This window comes from Nasonia vitripennis, assembly GCF_009193385.2.
Source record: "Nasonia vitripennis strain AsymCx chromosome 1 unlocalized genomic scaffold, Nvit_psr_1.1 chr1_random0010, whole genome shotgun sequence".
Taxonomy (NCBI): Eukaryota; Metazoa; Arthropoda; class Insecta; order Hymenoptera; family Pteromalidae; genus Nasonia; species Nasonia vitripennis.
In genome coordinates, this window is record NW_022279597.1 from 188,584 (window position 1) to 215,767 (window position 27,184).

Below are 27,184 nucleotides of genomic sequence, written 5' to 3' on the forward strand. Positions count from 1 at the left end.
ATACTCATGTAATATTTGTATATTCATATTTTGTTTGTCGTCTGCTTATTATAACTTTAAACACTTTTAGACAAATCCTCTAGGTGTGCCACTTTTGCTTGGACGTGCGAATATAATCACGAGTCATTAGCTGATATAAAACTATACTACGTAAACATTATAAACATGTCTAATTGTAATAATAATAATATATAATAAGAACATTTAACGAACTTATTGAATTCTAATTTTTAAAATTTTTACGTAGGAAGAGAATCAGCTGCCGACAGGCGGCGCTGTTACTCGCTAGGTCACGGCGGTTCTAGCGAGCGGCTGGCGATCTCCGTCGGAAAAAAAGCCAGCCATTTTCACGACGCGAGCCCATTGGAATGGTCTCCTTGACTCCTTCGCTCTTACTCCCCAGATTTAATTTAACATGGTTAAAGATTTTATAATAAGTAAAAGTATTATTCAATTTTATATCATCAGGCATCGTTAATTATGTAAATAAAAAAAATCAAGTATAAATCAAGATGATGTAATATTAAGAATGTATTCATTAAGAATTGATAAAAAAGCTTGGAGTCTAAAATAAATGTATTTAGTAGTTAATTTACTTGTGTTGTTTACCAACTGAGTTACTAATGTTTTGAAAGTATGGCAAACCATTATGAGGTTCCAAGTTGGTAATTGTTTTACAATATTTTTTAGCACAAATTTTTATTCTGTTTCTTCCTGTATTAATTGTAATTTATTCCATTAGGGCTGGAAAACCTCCTATTGGTTTGCACTTAGATGTTTTAAAAGGGGATAAACTTATTCAGGTATGAAAATTTGGAATCAAATTGATACTTAAAATTTAAATAACTCAATTTTTTTCAGAAATTGATGGTAGATGAGAAGAAGTGCTATTTATTTGGACGTAATCAACAATTGAATGATTTTTGTATAGATCATGCTTCTTGTTCTAGAGTACATGCAGCTCTTGTGTATCACAAACATTTGAATAGAGCATTTTTGGTTGATCTAGGAAGCAGTAAGTAATAATTAATATTACATTTAATAGTATTTCCAATACATACTTTTATATGAATAATGTTTTTAAGCACATGGAACATATATTGGTAATATGCGTTTAGAAGCACATAAGCCCACTCAACTACTCATAGATAGTACTTTCCATTTTGGAGCATCTACACGCTATTATATTATTAGAGAGCGGCCACAAACAGGAACAAGAGCAATAATTGATGAGTTAGATAAATGTAATGAAGATCAAGATGCAGGAGGACTATTAGGATTGCCTGAAACAGAAATCGAATTGGATGTAGGTAGTTTCATTTTAGAGACTGTCTCGGCGCATATCAGCACGTACGCGAAATAAATATTTCGCGTACGCTACACCGGAAAATGTTTGGCGTACACTACATATATTTGTCTTGTGGGGGCAGAGTGATTATTGCTTTAGCACAATAATAGTTATGGAAACACTTTTATACATACACCGTGTTTTAAAAATCACTAAATTGTTTAACACATAAAGATATACAGTGAAACATAAAAAAATATATACGTGACATACACCTTGGTAGAGAAGCTGCATGTTTTAAGTAGATCCAGAAGTGCTCTTCATTGCCCAGTACTAAAGAAAGTCTGAAGTAGTGAATGCTGATTTAGAATTTTGGTCTTCGAAGTTGTATTACACCTAATCGAACTAATATCACACAATTGCTTAAGTGAAGATATATAAACATAAGTCACGGTGTATAAATAAAGGTGTCCGCACAACTACCATTGTGCTAAAGCAATAATCACTCTCTGTCCACACAAGTCAAAATAATAAAACCTAACCCCTACTTCTTTTCGCTTTGCAGTACGTACAGATCTTGTGCTAGTAAGTATACGCTATTTTTGTAGCGCACGCAAAGTCCTTCAGGTACGCCTAACATAATATAAGTTATAATCACATCTGCGAAAATATGTGTAGTGTACGCGAAAAGCTCTGTAGCGTACACGAAATCTCTGTAGCGTACGCGAAAAACTCTGTAGCGTACGCGAAAAGGTCTGTAGCGTACGCGAAAAACTCTGTAGCGTACGCGAAAAGCTTTGTAGTGTACGCGAAACATTTTCCGGAAAATTATTTATTTCGCGTACGCGCTGACGTGCGCCGAGACAGTCTCTTTATTTTATACATCATTTTGTTAGATTAAATAACAAAAGAATTTTATTTTATAGAATTTAACAGAATTCAATACAGCACATAATCGAAGGATTTCTATGCTAGGAATAACTGAAGATGAAATTCATAAACCTACAAGAAAACGAAAAAAAAAGGGTATTACTTTTAATGATGATGAAGAAGTTATTAATCCTGAAGATGTTGATCCATCTGTTGGAAGATTTCGTAATTTAATTCAAACAACAGTTGTTCCTAGTAAAGTAAGTACATACAGCATTATCAGTAAAAATAAGATTGTAGAGTAGATAGAAAGGGAATATTTATGACTGCTGCTGATTTGGTAAATGTTTTTGATAAAAAGAAAAAAGAATAGTACTGGTTTTTACAAAGTCATGTCAATGTTTTGTACCCTATAAGTACTTTCAAGAATTTTTCTTAAACAAAAAGAAGCTGCTGTCCCTTTTTAAAGCTCTTGCGTGTAAAAAGGAAAAAGTAAAGAGGAACAAAGCAAGTTTCTGTGTATTACTATTCCTCCATTTTTCTTGCTATACTCACCAAGTGACAATTTAAGAATGAACGATTTCTTTAATTGTTATTAAAGAAATCGTTCATTCTTAAATTGTCACTTTATACATGTATATTGCTATTGATAAGCTGATTGAAAGTCTACAGTTTTTTTAATAAGTTAATAAATATGTAACTTGCTTCTGTAATCAAATAAGTTATCTTGTTTTGTGCATAATATAATAATTTGTAAGTGAAATAAAATCATCATAAAGTATAGGTTGGGTCCCTCTGATAATAATTTTTATTTCACTTTCTGATTATTGTAAACACATTTAATAATTTAATAGAATTATTGATTTTTCATACTTCAAGCAATTGCAACATACATGTAAATAAACCAAATGAGAAACACAAAACAACACGGATAAACAGCTATACGGAATAGCAGGGTATGGCAGGCACCCTAACTTTATGAACAATTTATAATTTGTATGTTGCGATATTGTTAAGAATCTAAGTGCAATGAAAAAGTGACAAGCCCCAGACTAGAACCAAGATCCTCTGGCTCGTGAGGCAAATGCTATGTTATTTCGCCTCTTTTGACACACAAATTGCACTTCTCTACTTGCTCTCCTATAGTGATTAGATACCCGTAATATAATAAGAAATGTACAACGTTAATTTTTAAGGAAATCACGTAAAGAATTAAATGTTGTTTTATGCACATCAAAAAAGTTAATTTATTAATTTCGATAGAATAGTTTATAGTATTTTTGAAAAAATCCATTTTTTGCACCTACGAGTCATGGTGGGCACAATGATGGGGCACAATAAGTACATCCACTAAATAATATTTTAATTTACCGATGACATACACATCCAATATTTAAAATCTAATTTTTATTTTGTTCCAAATGTTGATTTTTCACAAATTTTCAGTTTTTTACATTAATCATTTCCACTAGAGTTTCAATCATATTTTTAATACTCATAATCTCATGTGAAATTTTACAATAGATTTCTTCATCACATTCTTAGATTTATTTAACACTTCAACAGATTTTATCTTTTGTTTAGTTTTTTTCTGCAGGTTCTTTTTTAAGGTATCCTGGTTGAAAATATTCTTACAAATTTAGTATATGATTTTATTATACGATATCATTATATGATTTTATAGCCTCAAATCATCATATGCTAAAATTATATACTAAAAACATGTACTGAAATCATGATATTTTGTATAAATCATTTAGAAAACAATATTTTATTTTAATTTAAGTATGAGTATAGACTCATCAAAATAATACTAGGTTGAAAATCAACAAATGATAAAATGTTTCATATTATAATAGTATATTACGATACAAGTGGCATGAATAGTCCATTACGGCACGGCGTGTATTAGCTCCGAGCGTAGCGAGGGAGCTAATACACGCCGTGCCGTATCGGACTATTTATGCCACGAGTAACGTACGCTATTTTATAGCACTGACTAGCATAAATCCGCTGTCACGCCTATCCGTGGCCTAAACAGTTCATTTTTGCACCGTGCAGATAGCGTCCGAGCGTAGCGAAGGCGATCAGCACGGTGCAATAATGGACTATTTATGCCACGGATACACGGAAAGAAATTTTGAACTGCCACACATCTACGGTTGCAAATTCTTGATTCAAAGAAATCTCGGTATTTGTAGAAACCAAAAATTTGACTTCATTCAATTCCAATGTGAAGTGTAAAACGTCCGAGTATGTTGGTATTCAATGAACTCGGCGTTGGAAACCCCTGAGTTCCAAAACCGAGGTTGTTGATGTTCAAGTATTTCGGAGGTGCGCGTATAGTCGAGGAAATGAAGCAATGGACTATCGATTTTTTGAGCAGTAAGACGGATCAGAAAATTTTGTGACCTAGTGTGATTAATTACTTTTTAGAAATTACATTATTGCATAAATAATATTCCGAGGAAACACTAAAAAAATTTACAACGCAGTTTTGCTACTCGGGGGTTTTTGGGGTCGCTGAACACGAATATGGCAACGGCAACGACCTCCGAGGTATCTGGTGCCCAGGGTGGACAGTATCAACGTCGTCTCCTAGAATTATTTCAAGTAAAACACCATATCCATGTTGAGTGGCCCGAGAAATCCCTGAGTAACGTATTTAACTTAATTACAATCAAATTTCCACAAAACTCCAGGAGACGACGTTGATACTATCCACCCTGGATACGGAGTACCTCCGAGAATGTAGTCTTCACAATATTCGTGTTCTACCATCTCAAAACCCCCCAAATAAAAAGTTTCAACGAAATATGTTGCTAATTTTCCGTAGAACTCTAGGACACGACGTTAATACCGGCCACCCTGGGCACCAGGGTGCTCGCAGAGCGTTGCTGCACCGATATTCATGTTCTGGGACCGCAAAAACCCACGCATCACTAGTTTCGTCTTATTATGTTTTTAATTCCCACAAAAATCTAGGAGACGACGTGATACTGTCCACCATGGGCACTAGGTACCTCGGGGTGCGTTACCATCACGATAGTGGTGTTTTGGGACCGCAAAAACCCCCGTCACAAGTTTCGTCTCATTATGTTTCAAATTGCCATAAAACTCTAGGAGACGACGTTGATACTGTCCACCCGGGGCACCAGGTACCTCGGAGACCGTCGCCATCGCCATATTCGTGTTCAGCGATCTTGAAAACCCCTTGATTAACGAGTTTCGAGTCACTATGTTACAATTTTCCATAAAATTCTCGGAGACGACGTTCATGCGGTCTACCCTGGGCACCAGGGACCTCGGAGGTCGTTGCTCTCGCAATTTTTGACTCTAACAATATTTTAAATTTGTTTTTAAATGTTCTAACCGCGTTTTCCGCCGCCCCATTAAACGCTGGTCGATACGGTGCTGTTAAGCTGTGCTTAACTCTATTATTATTCAAAAATTCTTTAAATGTACTTGACGTGTACGTCAGACCGTTGTCCGTGACAAGCATTAACGGTATACCCCATAGGCTAAAATATCGTCTCATTACTTTAATAGTAGTACTCGCTGTAATATCTGTTAATTCAAAAATATCTACTCATTTTGAATATGCATCCGTGATAATTAAATACATATATTTGTTAATCGGACCGCAAAAATCAACGTGAATGCGCTCATTTGGACCCTCCAGAAAATTCCACGGGTGTAAAACTATTCTAGGCGGATTATCCGCGTTACGCAAACATAATGTACACGTTTTTGTAATGTTCTCTAAATCGCTATCAATTTTAGACTACCAAACCTTTGACCGAGAGAGCCTACATTTTCACAATACCCATATGGGCTTCACATAATTTCCTTAAAACTACGTTACTTAATGCCGTCGGTACGACTAGGCGATGGCCCCACATTATACAGCCACTTTCTACTGTTAATTCTAACTGTCTGCTCTTATAACTCTGTAAATAGTCCTCCACCTTGTCGTGCCATCCGTTCATTATACATTCTTTTACTTTTCTTAAAATTACATCTTTTTCGGTTTCTTCTCTCACAATTTCGCTATCTATAACTTGACTCGTCTCACAAACAAAATTTAAATACGTGTATTCATCGCGTTAGTTTCTCACCAACGTTTCAGCTTTTCGATGCATGCGTAATAAAACATCGGCGGGGATGTTTTCTTTGCCCTTGATATGTTTTATTTTAAAATTATACCCTGACTGAAAAACTGCCCAACGCTGCACTCTACTAGCTGCCATTTGTGGTATCCCCTTTTTCTCTCCAAAAATATATGTTAACGGCGTATGATCTGTTTCTAATATAAACTCACGACCGTAAATATACTGGTGGAAACTACGAACTGCAAATACGATGGTAAGTGCTCCGCGATCAAACTGTGAATAATGCTTTTCAGCTGCATTCAGTGTCCTTGACGCAAATGCTACAGGTCTTTCGATATTTCCCGGTAAAATGTGCGTAATTACTGCACCTAACCTGTTAGGCGATGCATCGCACGTGACCTTAACTGGCAATTCCAAATCATATGGCATTGATACTGCCGGCGAAGCTAAACTACTTTTCAAACAATTTTACCGTCAGACCAAATTTCTGAATTTTTTCGAGAACTTCTCGTAACCGACTATCGTGTTCCTCACGCGTCGTTCCTGAGATTAACACGTCGTCAAAATACACAACTTCTCCTTCTATGCCTGCGAAAACACGTTCCATTTTACGCTGGAACAGCCCCGGCGCTGATGCTATACCGTAAAAGAGGCGATTCGGCCTATACAGTCCTTTGTGCGTTGTTATGATGACTAAATTTTTAGACTCCTCATCCAGTTCAATCTGCTGGTATGCTTGAGCTATATCTAACTTTATAAAAATTTTAACGTCTTGATGATCAATATTCAATTTCGGACTCACCGTTAATTGATAATTCCCACACATTCTTATCTCACCAGACGTTTTGATCACGGGCACTACCGGCATAGCCCACTGACTGCTTTTTACCTGTTCTATTATATTTTCGTACGGTGCTGGGGTCGGTTTACAAAACTTCGGTGTGAAGTTCTCTTTTAATTCTAAGGAAGCCTTTCCACCCTTATACAAACCCAATTTGTTCGAAAATACACTAGGAAATTCCGCAATAATCTCCTCAACTGTAGTATGTTGTTTCTTATTTTCTAAAAACTTAATATCTATGTCCGATTTAACATTAACAATATTCAAAGCTGATATCCACTCGTGTCCCACAATAGGTGCACTGACTCCCGGAAATACGAACAAGTTTAACGTACGATTCTTGTCGCGATATTTCACATCTACATTTACTACACCTCTCGGAACAATAATATCTCCTGCGTACGTCTTAAATTTTCTTTCCGTCCTTGCTAACTGTTTGCAATTCAATTCTGTTACTCGGTTAAAAACCTTATCAGACACGGCTGATATCAGTGATCCTGTATCAATTTCAAAATTTAAAATCGTATTTTCAACTTCTAATTCTATACACTTCGGACCATTATCCCCACGACTAACATGGTTTTCCAAATTATTAATTCGATCACAAACATCGTCAAAACTTTCCGTTAAATTCCCGGTTTCTACTAAATAGTTATGTTTATTTTCACTCTTGTTTTCTTTTGTTCCCGACTTAACGTGCGTATTTTTCTGCGAATTCTTAACGTTCGCTTTCGCTTTACAAACACTCGCGAGATGACCCTTCTTACCGCATTTATTACAGCTTAAGTTTCTAAAACGACACGCAATCGATTTGTGGCCCTTACGCCCGCAACAATAACAATTCAAATTTTTGTCTACATTACGTTATGTTGTCGTCTTCTTCTTCTCATCGACGTAGTTGATCTGCACGTTGTTCGCCGGAACTGCTCTCCTGCGCCATTCCACTCATCGATGCAACTTCTTTGCCTGCCAATTCCATGGAAAGCGCCATCTCTATTGCTCTCTGATAAGTGAGGTCTTTGTCTCGGATGAGCCGATTCTTGATGTTTTCTGATGCAATTCCCCATACGAATTGATCTCTCACCTGATCCTCTAGGTTACTGCCAAATTCACAATTCTCTGACAATTTCATGAGCCTTGCTATACAGGGTGTCTGAAAAGTTCCGGAACGGCATGATAACATCCGAACTAACAAAGGTAAAAAAAAATAAAAACACATGGTTGTTAGGATTTTTTCCCAGCTATCCGATGGGAACCTTAAATTTGACCTTGACCAAGTCCTTCAAGGTCATTTGAAGGTCAAATCGATTTTTTTAAATAGGACATCCTATTTTCGACCCCGGAAATGAAAAGAGCGGAAAATTTTACGTTCAAATATGGTCTAAAATATATTAAAATTTGACCATGGAAGGTTTGGACAAGGACAAATGCAGGTTTGATACGATAACTCGAAAATCAGAACTCGTAGAGAACAACATTTAAAACGTAATATTCATAATAATTATCCAGCTATTTGATGGAGACCTTGGTTTTGACCTTGACCATGACCCTCCTGATGATTTGAAGGTTAATTTTTTTAAATAGGACCACCCATTTTTTTGTCAATTAAGGCAGTTCTTGGTTTTCTCCAAACAATTAAGGCAAAAATCTATCCAACCAATTAAGGCAAAACTTGTTGTTGTCCAACCAGTTATGTAAGACCTGGTGTTATCCAAGCAGTTAAGATAAGACTCGGCCCAACCATTTAAGGTTAGATGCGGTTTAATCAATCAAGGCAGGTCTTGGATTTTCCAACCAATTGAGGCAAGAATCTGTCGAACCAATTCAGGCAAGACTTGGTGTTGTCCAACCAGTTAAGGCAAGACTTGGGTTATTGGGTTTGTCCAACCAGTTAAGGCAAGACTTGGGTTATTGGGTTTGTCCAACCAGTTAAGGCAAGACTTGGGTTATTGGGTTTGTCCAACCAGTTAAGGCAAGACTTGGTGTTGTCCAACCAGTTAAGGCAAGACTTGGTGTTGTCCAACCAGTTAAGGCAAGACTCAGTCCGACCAATTAAGGAAAGAATTATTTTAGCAAATGTTCAAACTGATGACCTTCGGTTTCTTGACAGTAACCTAATCGATAATAAAAACTATGAATAGAATTTTGAATGTGTTCTGCCGAAATCAAAGTGCTTTCATCAATTATCCTTTGCCGTAATTCAACTAAATTTTGTGGCTTAGTTTTATAAACACGATCTTTTAAGTATCCCCAGAGGAAGAAATCTAGAGGAGTCAGATCAGGTGATCTGGCGGGCCATTCGATAATACCTCTGCGGCCAATCCAGCGATCAATGAACACAGTATTCAAATACTGTCGAACATTGCGTCCATAGTGAGCTGCTGCACCATCCTGCTGGAACCACGTGTGTTCAAAATTGGCTCCCGTAACCTCTATAATTCTAGGAACGATTTGCATCCGTAACATGTCCTCATATCTTGCTGCATTTAAATTACCCTCTATGAAAAAGGGACCAATCAATTGATTATTCAATATTCCAGCCCAAACATTTAATTTCTCGGGATATTGGGTTTTGTCTTCGCTCATCCAGTGAGGATTTTGCTGAGCCCAATATCTGCAGTTATGCCTATTCATAGTACCAGTTAATTGGAACGTAGCTTCATCTGAAAATACTATATTGAAGGCAAAATTGGGATCTTCAACAATCCTAGACATCATTTCTTCGCAAAACTCAACTCTCCTATCAAAATCATCTTCATTCAGCTCTTGCACAAGATTAACCTTGAATGGATGGAATTTGTTAGTTTTTAATATTTTCTGAATAGAAAACTTGCTTATTTCATGTTGTTGAGACATTTTGCGTATTGAAGAATGGGGATCCTCTATGAGTGACAATAAAACATCTAGTGATTTTTCTTCATTTGTTGCAGTAGACGGTCTTCCAGAACGAGGACGATCTTTTACACTTCCTGTATCATGAAACCGTCTGACAGCCCTCGATACTGTAGATTTAGAAATTGGAGTAAGGCCAAGTCTGAAAGTTTCATTGAAGAGAGTTTTGGCATCTTCGTAAGATCGTCTAAGTTCACCCCAGCCTATCATCATCAAAAGTGAAATTCTTTCTCTTTCTTTAAGGCGTTGCATGTTTATATGCAGATAATAAATATGCACGACTGCGAAAAATGACAAATTAACTACTGAAAAATATTCGACAAAAAAATGACCAATGAACAAGAAAACACCATTTTCAAGACAAAATTAGAGAAATACTTCTTTTCCAGAAAAAATGTTGTCAACCTCTACATATCACGAGATACTAAGAAATAAAAAATGAGCTTTGGTAAATTGAAATTGGATAAAAGATGACTGAGATTGAAAAGATTAAACGAAGAAATTTTTTAGAAATTCTTGATTAACAATATCTCTGATGGTCAAATTAAAATTTAATTTTAAAAATAGTTGTATGGTTTATTATGAACCCTTCTTTAAATTGTTAATGTTCATTATTCATTTAAACAAGTCTTGTCCATTTAATAGAAGGTTTAAAAATTGACATGTTACTATTATTATTATTATTATTATTTGTGTCAAGAAAATTTAAGCAATTAAAAAGTGAAAGTAGAAGTGGAGTAATTTGAGTCTACGGGGTGAAAACTATGCTGAAGCAGTTTAGAAGTAAGATAATGATAACTAAAAAATTTATAATGTCAGGGATGTTCAACAATGGGGTTGCTTGACTATCGGAATAATTTTAGTTGATGATGTAGAATTTTGCGATGAAGCAATCAAGTTAAGTTAAGATTAAAATTGGATACGTTTTTAAGACGCAAAATTATCCGCGATTTAATCTACAAATGACCTTGAAGGTCATAATCATGAATATTGTGTCTTAAATAATTTTCTCTACGAATTCTGGTTTTCGAGTTATCGAACTGAACCTGGGATGAACCTTGTACATGACCTGCAAAAGTCAAAATTTAAAAATGGTCAAGACCCTATACGAACGCTAAATTTTCCATTCCCTTCATTTACGGAGTCAAAAATGGAGGGTTCTATTTAAAAAAATCGATTTGACCTTCAAATGACCTTGAAGGTCATGGTCAAGGTCAAAACCAAGGTCTCCATCAAATAGCTGGATAATTATTATGAATATTACGTTTTAAATGTTGTTCTCTACGAGTTCTGATTTTCGAGTTATCGTATCAAACCTGCATTTGTCCTTGTCCAAACCTTCCATGGTCAAATTATAATATATTTTAGACCATATTTGAACGTAAAATTTTCCGCTCTTTTCATTTCCGGGGTCGAAAATAGGATGTCCTATTTAAAAAAATCGATTTGACCTTCAAATGACCTTGAAGGACTTGGTCAAGGTCAAATTTAAGGTTCCCATCGGATAGCTGGGAAAAAATCCTAACAACCATGTGTTTTTATTTTTTTTACCTTTGTTAGTTCGGATGTTATCATGCCGTTCCGGAACTTTTCAGACACCCTGTATATGTGTTCAATGGCTCCTTTTGGCTCTGTCGGCACTCCTTAAATTTATATCTCTTTGATATAACACTCGGCTTTGGGTTCAAATGGTTAGACATAATGGCTGTCGTTGACTCGTTAACCGACTTTGTTGCTGGTTTGTGCGGCGTGCGCAGATTTCTCAGAAGTGCATATGCCTCGCCCCCCTATGAGCGTCAAGAACAATGCCGTATACTTGTTTTCGGGCACGTTATTCATAACGACGTACTGCTCAAACCTTTCCAACCATATACTCCAATCTTGACTCAACGTGTATTCTTGCAAATTTCCGATCGTCGAGTTCATCACCGTCATTTGAAGCCTCCTCTCAAGCATCCTGTCCAAAATCTGTTTTTGTTGCGCGACTTCCTGCGCTTGTTTACTCAACTTCTCCTGTTGAATTCTTAAATCTTCCATTAGCTTCACGATCAGGGCTTCTTTGTCCTGCAAAGTCGCTGCGTCCGCCAACATTTCTAACGGGCTCTTTGTGTCGCTCATTTTTCACACTTTCTCTGATATCTTGAAACCTATTTCCGTTGCTCAGCCTTTTACCTCGTCGCCAAATGTAGTGTATCTCGTACGGAAGAAGTGTACACGAATATAACAGTAAAATCCTTTATTAAAATGCTTAAGATACACTGGAGATAGAGACGTCAAATTCCGCAGACGCTCTGATTCCATCGGAAGCCGCAGGCGTTCGCGTTGCCTATGTACGCTCGGTCTGTCGGTAACACAGTTACCTAGGTTTACTACAGACATAATTGATATATTATACCTTTAGCGGCGTGCACCTTCCTGACTAATTGACCATTGCTATTTTCAAACCAGTAATCATTATGAGCCCATGACAGATTCCAATCTACACTTTGTACCAAATGCAACAACTGATGGACGTTGTATTTTATAGCAGTTATTGAATAATAATACTTCTCCAGTGGAAATGGATTTTGTGCTAAAGTGTGCCAATGTGTTCAAATTCGGAAAAATCGCACACTTTGGCACACTTTAGCATATATGGATTTTTCAGAAAATTTTCCTTTTTTGCACACTGTGGCACAGTATTTCACGCTCAAGAACTTTCATTTTTATCACAAGTAACTGATATGGTAGTCCTCGTATAAGTCATAATATATACATTGATTTTCCATAAATACCAACAAGTGATTTTAAGTTTGTGAGACTTAGGAATATTTTATTTCTTTAAAAACCTATATAAGGTGCTCGTTATAAGAAAGAAATATATATTGGTAAAAGTATAAGATATTAGCTCAGGCGGTTAGGCGTTTGACTGGCACGCCGGATACCCGGGTTCGATCATACCTCAGGTTACTTTTTTTTATTTTACATTAATCCTTTAGTGTGCCAAACTGTGCTATACTGTGCTATACTGTGCTATACTGTGCCATAGTGTGCCATAGTGTGCCGTAAAAGTGCCTCAAAATTTTGAATTTACTCTTGCTTTGCTTTTGTGTTCCACAGTATGCCAAAGTGTGCCATACTCTTTCACTTGTCCGAATTTGACCACTTTTTTTTTAATGTCGCACCTGCTTTCGTGCGATTGTGTATTACTTTTTATATCTGTCGAGCCTATTGCTGTTTTCAAGCGACTAATTTATTTTTGGTTTATTTTACCAAGAATAAATTGAGATAATAATATATATGAAAATTACATATTTTTCTAAGTTAACTATGTTTTATCAATTTTATCGTTTACTGTATCTCGATGTATTGATTTCCGTTTCGTTCTTCAACTTTTGCGTCTCAGCATCAGCGTTGTGAATTACATGCTTAATTTATTGTACTTATAAATAATGGTAGTTAAAAAGATAATTAAAATGCACTAAAATAAAATAGAGTAGAGAAAAATAGAATTAATTGTTTTCATAACGGCCATGTCAAATCTTAATTGATTCACCACACCCGGTATGTACGGAGAGTGTGTCTATGCGGTATCACGTTTCAAATCCTCATCGATCGCGTCGTTTACGCTGAATTTTTACGTATATACTTATTTAAATTGTAAATAAGTTTATGGCTATCCGTTTTTCTTTTACTATTTTTTTTTGTTTGCAATTGTTTAAAATTTTAATACATAACAAAATCACGTCAATGTTTTCGCCAGTAATACATAACTATATGCATACTCAACTTTTTTGATAATATAACATTCATCAATTAAACATTAATAATAAAATGTGAAATTTTCGTATGATTGTTCGGATTATAGTAAGGGAAATCAAATTTTGTACAGTTGCTTGACGGTGATCCGCGCGTTTTTATAGCAGACGCTCAGTCGTTCTAAAGTTGCGTATACATACGTTGCTACATTGAAAATGCATAAAAGAAATTGCTGTACTGTCAATTGTAAAAATACTGATAAGAATAATGATCCTAAATTGGAGTTTTATTCTTTCCCTCGTGCACAGCATAAAATAGAGCAAAGAAAGTTATGGGTAATAGCAGTGAAAAGGCAAAAGTAAGTGTAGAAACATAATTTCTATAAAGTAGTACTGGAAGTTTTATTACATTTTAGTACAATAAATAAAATGTTAACATTCCAGCCCTGATGGATCTAAATGGGAGCCATCGAACAGCCATAAAATATGTAGTGCGCATTTTGTTTGAATGTTAACGAAGAAGCAAAAGTGAAAAGGTAAAAATAGACTGAATTTATTTTAATTTGTATAATATTGAATTTTTTATAAGAATATTTTTAATGTTTCTGTTGTGAAATTATTAGGTTTGAGTGATTTATAAGGCGACGCTCAGAAAATATGAATAATGATTCAAAAATTTACTCAACAACAAACATATCCTCAAGTGCCATTCAAAATGATGAATCAGAGTATTGCATGGATATAGATTATGAAGAATCTGCACAAGTATCACGAGTACAAGCAAATCAAAAAGAATTTCGTTCTCAAGAATGTCAAGTGAAAAGTTTTTAACTGCAAATGAAAATAGCTAAACGTTTATCTGTAATAGATACATTAATAACAATATTTGTGATGCCGAAACTTACACTGAAATCAACGTGTTTGATCGTTTGGTGGTTCCTATAAAGAAAAAAAAAATTTCATGATAAAATGTGTGGCACAACTACGTTATATACAGATCAAAATACGGAATATAACCTTGAAAAAGTTTACAAGACAAGAGGTTTCTATGGCATATAATCAGTAAAAAATTACAACGAATTAACTGATCTAGGTAGAATGACGTTTAAAGTATTTAATTTAATTGTAAAAAAAATAATCTTTCTAAGGAAAATAGATTACTATTTTTTTTTTTTTTTTTTTTATAAAAATGAAAACTAGCCTTTCTTATTCAGCACTGGGTGTTATCTTTCGAACCCATCGGAGCCAATACATAGAAATTTTATCGAGGTCTTATAACACCTAGCTTCTGCTCTTAGAGATCAAATAAAATGGTTCAATAAGGACGTATTCAAGGCATGATGCCAGAATGTTTTAAGCCTGATTTTTCCAACATTCAGATAATTATTGACTGTACAAAATTTTCTGGGGAAATACCATATGGAGTTGATAACCGTATTTACACGTACAACAAAAAAAGGATTTACAAGAAAAATTTTAATTGGTAATGCGCCAAATAGTCTAATAAAATTTAAATCTCTATGTGCTGGTAGAAGAAAAGATGATGCTCAGATAACTAGCGGAAGTGGACTTCTTGATTTACTCAAAGAAGGTGATGTGATTCTTGCTGACAAAGGATTCCCTGATATAAAAACAATAATAAAGAAATAGGAAAAAAGATTATACTCGTTATGCCACCTTTTTGTTGACGCCAGAATTCACTAAAGAAGAGACTAAACAAACATATAGTATTGCACTTGTGAGAATTCACATTGAGAGAATCATGCAGAGAATAAATTTATTTCATATATTAAATAAGGTACCGACAAATCTCTTTCCTCATATTGATAAATTTATTCATCTAATGCGTCTTAGTCAATCTTCAACCTCCCATCATTGGTGAGAAAGATACGGATGATTATTAAATTATTCTTTGTAAATATTATATTTTTTATCGTTTTTGTAAATATTATACTATTTAAAAACCTTTTTTATTGGAGAAACGATTTTTTTATTTAGATGTCTTTACGTATAAGTGAAAAAATACAACAAATAAATAATTGATTTCAATAATTAATATTTTGTATATTAATACCACTAAAAGTACGAGTACAATTTATTGCTTTCGAATTTCTGTTAATAGTTGCACTTTTTTCTTTCTTTAGCTTTTTGTAGATAATCTTTAAAAAAACAGAAAAATAAAATTTCTCGCATAAAGGAACTAACTACACATACTAAAAAAGTATCATTTCTGTGCACTTGAACAAGACAACTTCAAGCCAGTAACGTATGATTGTAACTGACATTGCGTATAATATAGTGAACTTTCCCTAATTCAACTTTATCGCCATAAAATTTCAGGTACTTTACGTTGCAACATTTTGTTTCGTAATTAACAATCTTTTTTTTTGCACATGAGCTTGAACATTTGATTTCTAATAGCCTATTGACGCAGTCATTTTCAATGTCAACACTATCTACACTTTCACATAACCATGACTAATACTTATCAACCAAAACACCTAATTTAATAATATCAACATCATATAAACACTGATATTCGTGTAAAGCTTCAGCTTCATACTTCGTACCGTACTTCATGTGTTTCTATCCCGGCTCTTCACAAATAGCAAAGGAAAAAGTCTCAAAAGGCGTTCTCCCAACGTTATATTGATTAGTGGCCCTGAAAAGGTCCGATTGGTTCGTATTTATTTACAGAGGTCTGGGCAGGAGAGCTCGTTCAGGTGAACGGTAACGTGGCCGCTTCTGGAGCATCCGAATTGAGAGTCTTGTGCGGCTGTACGGTGTTGGGAATTAAGGTTTCTTGTTTCTGGTGCGCACGTCTCTTGGCGGCAGCGAGCCGGCGTGGATCTCGTAGGCCGGGGCAGCGGAAGGTCGTTGGCTCGTGGAGAGAGTCTCCTTCAGGCGGCGTGTGGATAGGCCGTGGCCGTGTAGGTTTACGTAGCGTCACCTCCCGAGCCGCTACTTGAAGACGCTGTTCGTCGTCTTCCGACGAATGGAGCTCTAGCAAGTGTTCTGGAGACGATGCGGGCTCTGCTGGTTTGGCCTCGACAATTTCCTGGCAAATGATCAGCGGGGGGCTTGCGCGTTTCTTGTTACGTCGCCGCTTATTGCGCTTACGCAGTTATTCTGCTGATCGTCCGCATACCATGAGTCTCTCTCTCTCTCTCTCTCTCTCTCTCTCTCTCTCTCTCTCTCTCTCTCTCTCTCTCTCTCTCTCTCTCTCTCTCTCTCTCTCTAGATAAAATGAACAAACTAGCGTCGTAGCCCGGAGGCACGGCCGGACGTTGCCAGGGATTTCCTAATACACTTCCCGGGAACAAGTCAACTGGGTAGTGTTTCGTTAGATCCTGGTCGTGCGGCCGCTGACGTCTAGCTGACTTTGCCGAGCGTGTGCCGGGAAGCAAGCTCCAGTCGCCTCTTACTCGGCTCTGCAGTCGCGAGGACTGTCTTGCGTTCGAAGTAGAGAGACAGAATGGCCTTAAATCGAGTCGTAGGCAGTTTAGATGTCCGCGAGAGGTCTCGACCGGTCGTCCGGCTTGCTCGGCTAAGCTCGAGCAACTGAACTCAATACTCGCGAGTCGTCTGTATAATTTCCGCGCGCGGCCCTTGAAGAGAGTCCGCGCTTTCGCGTGTAGCAGTCGAGAGTTGGGATATCCGCGAGACGAGGATTTGCTGTTCCCCCTATTTGCTTACAGCTTATTTTTTGCTCTATTTTTTCAATAACAGTACACTTATTACATTTAAACTAAATATTTAATACTAAAAATGTGCTTATCCTCATAAGAGGCCATACATTCTTTTAAATGCCTTTGGCAGAAAAGTTGACTTTTCGCACTTTATAGCACGTGTGACATAAACCTACCATTTACTTACAGTTTATTGCACTAATGTGAATAAGGGAAAAGGAAGCAAGAAGGGGGGCGTTGCCCACCCTACTGAAACAAGGTAGATGACAATCAGCTGACTATTATATGGTAATCACATGATAATCAGCTAATAAACGTGCCAAAACATCAGCCAAGCGTCGTGCCAACATTTTCAGCAGGGTTATCATCCAGGTGGTAACACCTAATACCGTTCGTTTGGAAGTGGATGTGAACCATTTCAGAGATCAATCTTTTACTTAGATTAGGCTCTTTATCTTTTATGTTAAATTTGTCAAAGTTGAATGTGTGATTACAATTTTTTTGGTATTTGGAGATTACGTTATTTTTTGATTTTCTATGTTCCTCAGCGCGTATACAAACATTTCTTTTGTTTGGCCTACGTTCGTAGCAAAGCAGTCATTACATTTTAGTTTACAAACAACATTATTCTCAAGATTTTTGTCTTTTTTATCCTTGCCTTTTAATATGATGTTAAACATTTCGCTGTTAATTAATAGAACTGTATCAATTTCATTTCTTTTAAAACTATGTCTAAACTGCTCGTAGAAGCCGTTTATGTATGGTATGCCTATGGTGTTTCGTTGACAGTTGTTATTACCGCTTGTTTGTTTTCTTGGTTGTACGTTAGATTTTATTACGGACAATCTTTTTTTATATTTATCAACAAATGCGCTTGGGTAGTTGTTTTCAAGCAGTAACTATACCAATGTTTTTATAATGAAATTTATTATTTGCTTGTTTTATCACCCTTTCGACGAGATTGTACACCATGGCAATTTTCTGTGGGTTTGGATGTTGAGATGAATAGTTCAGAAATCTGCCTGAGAATGTTGGTTTTGTGTACCAGTCTGTTATTAGTTTGATCTCGTCTTTTATTATTAGAACATCTAGAAAGCTTATAGAATTATTATTTTCAATTTCGTGGGTAAATTGTTATCTATCGTTGTATGAGTTAAAAGTTTTTAGGATTTCGTCAATTTTGTCATTTAGAATAATGATAGAAAGGTATTTTGGATTTTTGTGCGATTTGCGCGTACCTCTTTTCAATGCTTTTTTTGACGAGTGTTTTATCAATATTTGTGTATAGAGATATAGCGATTTTACATTGAGGCTAATTTAGCAATGGTTTTTTTAGAACAATTATGTGTTTTATTTTGTCTATGAATTCGTAGCTATATTCTATAATATGTTAATTTGATTTTTAATGCTGCTCTGTACAATGTTGAAATAGTACATTACGGTACATGTGACCTAAGTAGCACTTTATTACACGGTGCGTAGTTACTGTCCGAGCCTAACGAGGGCGATACCGCAGCGCCGTTTGTAATAAAATGCCAACTTAGGTTACAAGTATCATATACTATTTTATAGCATTTGCTTGCCCTAAGTCCGCTATGTCACAACTATCCGTGACATAAGCCGTCCTGTACTGCACCGACGATAAAGCATGGTGCAATAAAGGACTACTTAGGTCACGGATAGGCGTGACATAAACGCGGACTTAGGTCACGTAGTGCTATAAAGGTTTTTTGATAAGGAGTAGACAGGTGAACCTATTGTTGATATAATTGGTTGAATTGAAATATATTTTTCGTGAATTTTTGGTAGGCCGTCACATTTTGGTATCGTAGTGTCTGTTTGTGTAAATTTAAATTTGTTGTATTTTTTACCGAAAAACCCATTCTCATCCCAAGTGTTCATGAATTTTTTGAACTTTGTTTGAAGTTTTTTAATTGGATTTTTTTGTATTTCTGTGTATGTTTATGTCAGATAATAGTTGTTCCGTTTTCTTAATGTGGTCGGTTTTTTTCATCGCTACGGTTACATTTCCTTTGTCGGCTAGCGTAAATATAATGTTCCTGTTGTTCTTAATAAAGTTTCTTGTTTCTATTAGTTTATTTTAAAGATTTTTTCTTCTATTTTTGTATGCTTGGTTTTGTAAGTGTGTTGTATGATTTTGTTTATTAGTGCGTTGCGTAGATTGTCTGCAGTGTCATCAGGGATATCCTTATAACTAATGATGTTTTCCAAATTTTTGATACATTCAATGTTTTGTGTTACGTTGGTAGAAAACCACTCATTTAAAATGGCCGTAAAGGCAAAAACTGGCTTAGTGAAATGTAAAAAATTGGACATTTTAAATTTCCTAAAAGTAGCGATATTTTGTGCAGTTTTTATGACCAACTATAATGGGCAGTTTGTACTTAAAAACAAGGTAAGCAGATTGAATCCAAGAACTACCCATGAATTTGGAGAAAAAGCGTTACATTCTGCCTAAGAAATGGCAAAGAAAACTGCCCAGTTCTTAAATTTCATGCCAAGAACTGGCCATTAAGTAGGTTACCGATCCTACCAGGGTAGATATACGACAAAAATTTAAAAATACGGTATTTTACATGCTACACGTGTGCACAGACACACATCGATGGCCACTATTCACGGTAAACCATAACCACTTAACCCACGTAAAGATGATGGGTAAGTCAACTCAACAACTTACTTCACTTGGGTTAAGCAACTCTGTAACATTCCGAGATCACATTAGAGTAGTTAGATTATTTTTATATATCCCCACGGTCTATAACCCCCAGATCCGGGAACAAAGATGCATCAGCCAGAGTTAACCCATGTAGGTTAACCAACACGGCTAACCAAAAGCGTCCAGCTACTCCCCAAAGTTAGTATTGGGATAGTTAAGGGGGCACACCACCTTTGAAATTAAAATCAAAATTTTTCATTAAAAATTTATAAATACTTATACAGGGTGAGTCATTTTAATCTTTAATCTCAATTATCTCGTTGGCAAAGCATGCCAGCGAAAAAAGTTTCGGGTAAAAGTTTTAGGATTTTTCCCTGGCTATCTGATGATGACCTTGACAATGTCATTGAGCATGACCTTCAAGGTCATTTGAAGGTCAAGTCAATTTTTTCAAATAGAAACCCCTACTTTTGGCACCAGAAATGGAAAGAGCGGGAAATTTTACGTTCGAACATGTGATTTTGGAAACAAATCATCTTTTGTGCGGAAATTACCTTTGACATCAGCCGAACCCAGGATGCACCATCGAGGAGGTTGTCAAAAGGATTTAGCATCCCATTTTTTGTTTTATTTTTTTTTTTGTATTTTTTTTATTTGTTTTTTTTTTATTTGTTTTTTTTTTGTTGTTTCCCTTTTTGTTATTTTTTTGGTATTTTTATGGAATGTTAACTGGAGTTAACCATTGATTAATTGTTCGAAATTACCGCCGTTTTGTTGGATGCAAAGATCAAGTCGAGCTCTGAATTGTCTTATGGTTCTAAGTAGAACATCTCGAGGGATTGCTGCACAAGCTGTACGAATGCGTTCGATCATATTATCTCGCGTTGTTGGCCGTTGAGCATAAACAACATTCTTAAGATATCCCCATAAGTAAAAATCGGGAGGGATTAAATCAGGTGAACGAGGGGGCCAGGCAACTGGGCCACCTCGCCCAATCCACCTGCCATTGTAGCGGGTGTTTAAATAATCACGAACAATGCGTGCATAATGTGGTGGTGCTCCATCTAATTGGATCCACATTCTTAGCCTTGTGGCTAGGTCTACATTTTCTAGTAATTCAGGTAAAATGTTTCGAAGTAATCTCAAAAAGTTTACCCCATTCACGTTCTCTTCAAAGAAATAAGGACCAATCAAATAGCCATTGATGATTCCACACCAGACAATAACACTCCAGCGGTGTTGATTGTCTATGGGCCTGAACCAATGAGGATTTTCATCTGACCAATAATGGCAATTATGTCTATTCAATTCTCCAGTGTTTCTGAATGTTGATTCATCTGAAAAAAGAACGTACCTGAAAAAGTCTTGATCTTGTTGAATCATTCGTATTGCCCATCGACAAAAACGTACTCGCAAAATCATATCATTTGGAGTTAACTGTTGTGTTAATGTTATGTGATATGGATGATATCTTCTTGTTCTCAATATTCGGGATGCTGTTGATTGAGGTATACCTATTTCTCTTTCTATTTGTCGAGTACTAATGTGAGGATCAAGATGAATAATCGCTAGAATGGTAATAACACGAGGATCGTTTTCGTCGTATTCATGATGACGGCGTTGACGAACAAAAGCTCCATTTCGAGCTCTCTGAGTTAAGGTTTGAATAGTAACATTACTTGGGTGTCTCCTATTGGGATAGCGTTCAGCATAAAGTCTGGCAGCTGCTGCATAATTATTTCGACTTTCTCCCAAAATCATGATCATATCAACGATTTCGTTGGGACCATAATCAGCCATGATCAAAATCAAAATAATTTGTTACAGACCAGTAAACAGGGAAACAGATTTTTTTCAATAATAATTATCGATTTACAAGAAGTAAAAAACGCGATTAAGCTGTTCTGCACTAATTTGCTATCTACATAACTGTTAAGAGTAGTTCACTCTCAAAAATTGACACTAATACAAAATAATGGAATGACTTTGAAAATTTTTGAAAACTGAAAAAATTACGAAAATTTTAGAAAATATTGAAAATTTTTTCATTTTTGAACGCATGTCACTCTCTTTTCATTTATGGGGCTAAAAGTAGGGGTTTCCATTTAAAAAAATCAACTTGACCTTGAAATGCCCTTGAAGATCCTGTTTAACGACAGGGTCAAGATGACCATTCGTCAGCCGGGGAGAAAACTGAAAACTTTTGTGGGTAACATTTTCTCCTTGAATGCATTCGAGTTCAGCTAACCAGTTGTACTGTTATCGGCATGACCAATGACCTTGACCATTGAATTCAAGGTCAAGGCAAGGTCATATTCAAACGTAAAATTTCCCGCTCTTTCCATTTCTGGTGCCAAAAGTAGGGGTTTCTATTTGAAAAAATCGACTTGACCTTCAAATGACCTTGAAGGTCACGCTCAATGACATTGTCAAGGTCATCATCAGATAGCCACGGAAAAATCCTAAAACTTTTACCCGAAACTTTTTTCGCTGGCATGCTTTGCCAACGAGATAATTGAGATTAAAGATTAAAATGACTCACCCTGTATAAATAAACCAAATTTGTGTAAGATTGCAAAGGAAAAAATTGCCCAAATAAGCTCAAACTCCAGGATATTGTTTAAAGGTACATTAGTTATGGTATAAAAGAGGGGATTTGGTTTAAATTTCATAGAAAAAAAGTTACATGATAATTATGTTAAAATTAATAAAATATGCTTATAAAACTTTTTCTATGGGCCATTTTTTCCTTTGGAATCTTACGGTCAGTGAATTATGGACTCCATACGATACGTAGGTATAGATGTATATAGAAGGTCTAAAACCATCAAAATAAAGGTAATCATATCTAAGAATAGTACAAAAAATTTGGTTTATTTATATAAGTATTTATAAATTTCTGTACATCCTTACGGTTAGACACATTATGTCATTATTATGTGTAGAGTATCATTTTTTAAGTAAAAAAATCTTTACTTTAAAACCCGTTCGGGTGAATTGTCCATTCGGCCAATTATGCATTCGGCAATTCGTCCATTCGGCAAATTCTTTTCGGCGAATTGTGATTTGGCAAACTGTCCTAGGATCGCGCGCGCGTCTGTGTGTGTATATGTGTGTGTGTTATTCTCCGAAGTCATAGCTTCGTCGCCCCTTTTCGTACTTATATCATGTATGGGACAAGACTACATTAAGGTTCAAAAATAAACTGTGAAATCATTGTTGATCAGATATTATGACTTTATTGAAATCGCCTAACGATCAGGTCCTGGTGTGACCTCCCGTCACAAGTTGTCGCCGAGAACCCGCTAAAACTAAAGCGCTTTCACGAGGACTGCCGAAGGGACTCGACGCAGTGCGCACGCCCCTCTATATCTATAGCTATACACACGCAGTCATGTGTCCACGCGAACGCCTCCCGCCACTCGACTCTCTGGCCTGGCAGTCACAGATCGACCCTTTAGCCTCTCCCCACTGAAAGTGACCTTCAAAATCCGTGGAGTAAACTCCCTACTGAGGTCGTGGCAGTCTAGGAATGATTATAAAACCACTCCTAACTGTACTGGCCTGAAGCCACGAATCGCCTTGTCGATTCGCGCATATGAGAGTCAAATGACGGAGAAACGTTCGCTAAAACTACTAATAGGTAGTATATATGATTGATAAAGAATAAATACGTCGCACTTGCTTTTATCCCTAGCAGCCCTCGGTTACGTCCGGAACATATCAAGTATCCTGTATTCCACGGGATACTTGATATTTTTTCTGAGGCATGACTGTCAAATATTGAAGTTTCTTGATTTTTTTACTTTATGATTTTAATTTTATTTAGATTGACTCTATTTAAATGGTCGAGAAACTTCGTCACTTAAAAACTTACTCCTACTCGTACTGCAAACTCCACACTAGATCTAAGAAAGCCCCCTTTACGCTCTTGATACACAATATACTATTTTAGTTTCAATTTTTCGCGAAGCCTTTTGTTAAAATATTCATGTTAAAACCTTGTGAGATTAAACTAGATGCGTGAGACATATTTGTCTTGCTTAATAATGAGGCATGCAATAGAATTTCATTACTTTCCTAACGTACAGGAGCTGAGATGTTGAATCTTTAAGTTTAGGAATTTAGGTTGCGATCTATGTCTGACAGCCCGAAATCAACTTTTTTGATGATTTTTCTCAATACTTTTTATTGATTTTATAAATCTATAGCAGATTTGAAGATAATTTTACGAATCTTGAGAGCTCTCGTAAACAATGTTCTAACGTTTCGGCTCATGTTATTTTTATCCAGAATGGATGATTTTTAGTTTCATGACCGCTAGCGTATCCATGTAAGTTTATTGCTCAACGATAAAGTACTTTAATGATGTATGCGTGCATTAGATTTTTATGCAGAATAAAGAAACCATGCATAGAGAGCATACTGGTGAACTAAAATTTTGACAGAGACTTTAACCTATAAACCTCCTTACTAATAATATAAAACCATACTATACTTTATCATATGAAATGTATTTAAAACTAAAAATTCATGATGAACATTTAATAAACTTTTTTTTTCAGAGAATGCGAATGGAAGGAGGCTTAATTTCATTGTCAGAAGAAACGCAAAATCCAATAAAGCATATACAGTCAACATCTACTTCATCTCCTCTTTATCATGATTTACCGCCAGAACAGTATTCAATTTCTACACCTCAAAGCAATACATTTTCAGTTGGCCTAACATCTTTAACTTCACGATTGGGTATAGGATTACCAAATCCTGCTCCCGAAGTAGAAATGATCCCAAATCAAATGCAAACTGAAAATCTGTCTTCAACAGAAATCCCTAGTTCTATTGAAATTCATTCAATCGAACCAAAGAAAAAGAAATATGCCAAAGAAGCATGGCCAGGCAAGAAAGTTATGCCTACTCTTCTGGTGTAATGCACTTAGTGCATAATTAAATTTTTATTAAAATTACAATTATATACACCATGCATTATGTCAAATTAATCAATAATCACATTAGCAGGATATTGATTTTTATGAATACAGAATTCGACAACTCCAAAAACAGTCAACAATCTTCGTTCTATGGCATTCAAATGTTCATTTGTTATTAATGGCAAAACATTTGCCTTGGATGATTCATGAGCTAATAATTCATTCAAAGCATAGCCAAGTGAGCCTCCACTAAATAGCTGCAATCGTTTCCATGTTGCTTTGCGTATTCTATAAGATAAAAATAGATAAATTAGTAAAGTTACGCATCTGCTTTAATTTAAATCAATTAATCTTAACGCAAATTTGGATATTTGTGAAATTTTTCCTAAATATATTTTTAAGTAGAATATCTTAATGCGTTATTACGTTATTTTAGATCGTTTATGATGTATTGAGTATCAAAAAGTAAGGTTGCTAAGAAAATTTGTACATTGAAGGTATCTATTAAAACTGTATATTTTACAATGGAAATCAGTACTCACAGACAACATTGATACAGTGGAGCAAGTATGTCAATGTGATCTAAGTCAGGGTTTCCAAGACTCTTTCCATTATCAATCAATAAAATTGCAGAGTTTTTATCATTATTTTTTAAAATTTCATAATGATGTCGATCACCATTATCCATTAAAAAATCAAATATTGCTACATCGATTAAATCCAATAATCTGATTGAATAGTCTAAAGAATATATTTTTGATCGCTGTACCTTTATGGAGTAGTAAATTATATTATTATGACAAATTTTGTATTTTCTGAATTAGACTTTAAAAAATACCTTGCCACAATAGTTCATATCAACTTCCCAACGAGCGAGGCGAGATTCGGAATAAGTTCTTTGCCAAGGATGTTTATACTTTATTAATCTCCAACTAGATGGTAGCCATAAAATAACGCTTCCTTCTAAAATATTATCAATCCCACATATAGGTTCAGCAGAAGAACAGTAATGACAGACGCCGTAAATACAAGTATCGTTGTACTTGGTAAAAATAGTCGCTAATAATTCAGGACTCGCATTTTTTTTTATTTCTTCATTCAATTTTACTGAAATTTAAAAAAATGCATAATTGTAAAATAGTTTATTTAAAATTAAGTATAACTTATTATTTTGTTTTTACATGATACCAAATCGAAAACTCATGAATCCTCATACAGCAATTTATAATATTTATTATTTCGAAATCATTTCTGATTTCTTTATGATAGTTATTACATAAAATGAATATCTTTAAACACTAGCAGATAGCTTAGAAAATTATCAATTAATTCAAATAAATTTTGCACTTTTGAAAGACTTTTTTAGATCAAAACATCACTAAAAGCGTTTTGCTTTTCATAAAATGGAGTATCTCATCCTTAGAGATTTTCTTCTTTATCGACGCTTGAGAAGAATAACGACGAATCCTGCTAGTTGCTTCAAGAACAACGAATCTCGCAAGCCGCTTTGGAAACCACATATCCCGGGATCCGCTTCGAGCACGACGTATCCCGGGATCCGCTTTAAGCACGGTGTATCCTGGGATCAGATTAAAAACCGACGTATCTAGGGTGCGTAATTTATTTCTGTAAGTTTGTAGTGGCAACCTTGCAAGATTTTAAATAACATGATTTCTGGAAAATATACATGGTGAAATTTTTTTTTAAATATTGGAGTCCTGAAAATAAGTTTAAGGTTATCAGTTTGGTTAATTTAATGAAAAATATTATACAACAAAATATAGGATACTCAGCCTGCAGTATACTTAGTGCGCGCGCACACACACGCACACGCGCACACACACACACTCTAATTGTATTTCCTGGTCCGATTTTATTTTCAATCCCTTTTCGTAATTCTTCCTTATCTTCCTCATATTCTTTCTTCTAACATTCCTTTTAGGCTTGACCATCCCCTATTTCTCCAAATGATTTTTCAACTTCTTTTTCCCACTTTTTTGAGTATCCGTTAATTATTCCCCTTAATTCTTCCCTCAGACATATTAACGGCCATCTTCCTCGTTCCATTTCCTGTATCTGCAATAGTCCGCCGCCCTCTTCCAAGTTTCTAAATCCATACTTCCTCTTCCCGCTTCTATTTTCCA

At 35.6% G+C, this 27,184-nt stretch overlaps 2 protein-coding genes across 7 annotated transcripts in view; one reads left to right on the top strand and one right to left on the bottom strand.

Moving 5' to 3' along the window:
- Window positions 1–287: 287 nt before the first annotated feature.
- LOC100113671 (nuclear inhibitor of protein phosphatase 1) lies at window positions 288–25,839 on the top strand. 2 transcript variants are annotated; one of them, XM_001599006.6, is made up of 6 exons: window positions 288–665; window positions 743–803; window positions 862–1,015; window positions 1,086–1,306; window positions 2,215–2,418; window positions 24,675–25,839. In XM_001599006.6, exons 1-6 carry the CDS (start codon window positions 637–639, stop codon window positions 25,038–25,040), a joined length of 1,035 nt encoding a protein of 344 aa, XP_001599056.1. In that variant the 5' UTR covers window positions 288–636; the 3' UTR covers window positions 25,041–25,839. The 2 variants fall into 2 exon arrangements, with proteins under 2 accessions (XP_001599056.1, XP_008209183.1); XM_008210961.4 differs by having other exon boundaries at window positions 348–661.
- The window catches only part of LOC100113702 (glycosaminoglycan xylosylkinase), a 123,215-nt gene continuing 121,060 nt past the window's right edge, over window positions 25,030–27,184 (bottom strand). For all 5 annotated transcript variants that reach the window (XM_032601394.1, XM_032601393.1, XM_032601392.1 and 2 more), the window contains 3 exons: window positions 25,879–26,147; window positions 25,583–25,809; window positions 25,030–25,328 (listed from right to left, as the gene is read on the bottom strand). In XM_032601394.1, the coding sequence (XP_032457285.1) occupies window positions 25,106–25,328; window positions 25,583–25,809; window positions 25,879–26,147 (719 nt within the window). In that variant the 3' untranslated portion in view covers window positions 25,030–25,105. The remainder of the gene's footprint in view (window positions 25,329–25,582; window positions 25,810–25,878; window positions 26,148–27,184) is intronic.

Coding starts and splice junctions, on each gene's coding strand:
- LOC100113671 (XM_001599006.6), top strand. CDS start 637: ATGGCAAACCATTATGAGGTTCCAAGTTG. Junction 804..861: donor AAGGGGATAAACTTATTCAG/GTATGAAAATTT, acceptor AATTTTTTTCAG/AAATTGATGGTAGATGAGAA. Junction 2,419..24,674: donor CAACAGTTGTTCCTAGTAAA/GTAAGTACATAC, acceptor TTTTTTTTTCAG/AGAATGCGAATGGAAGGAGG.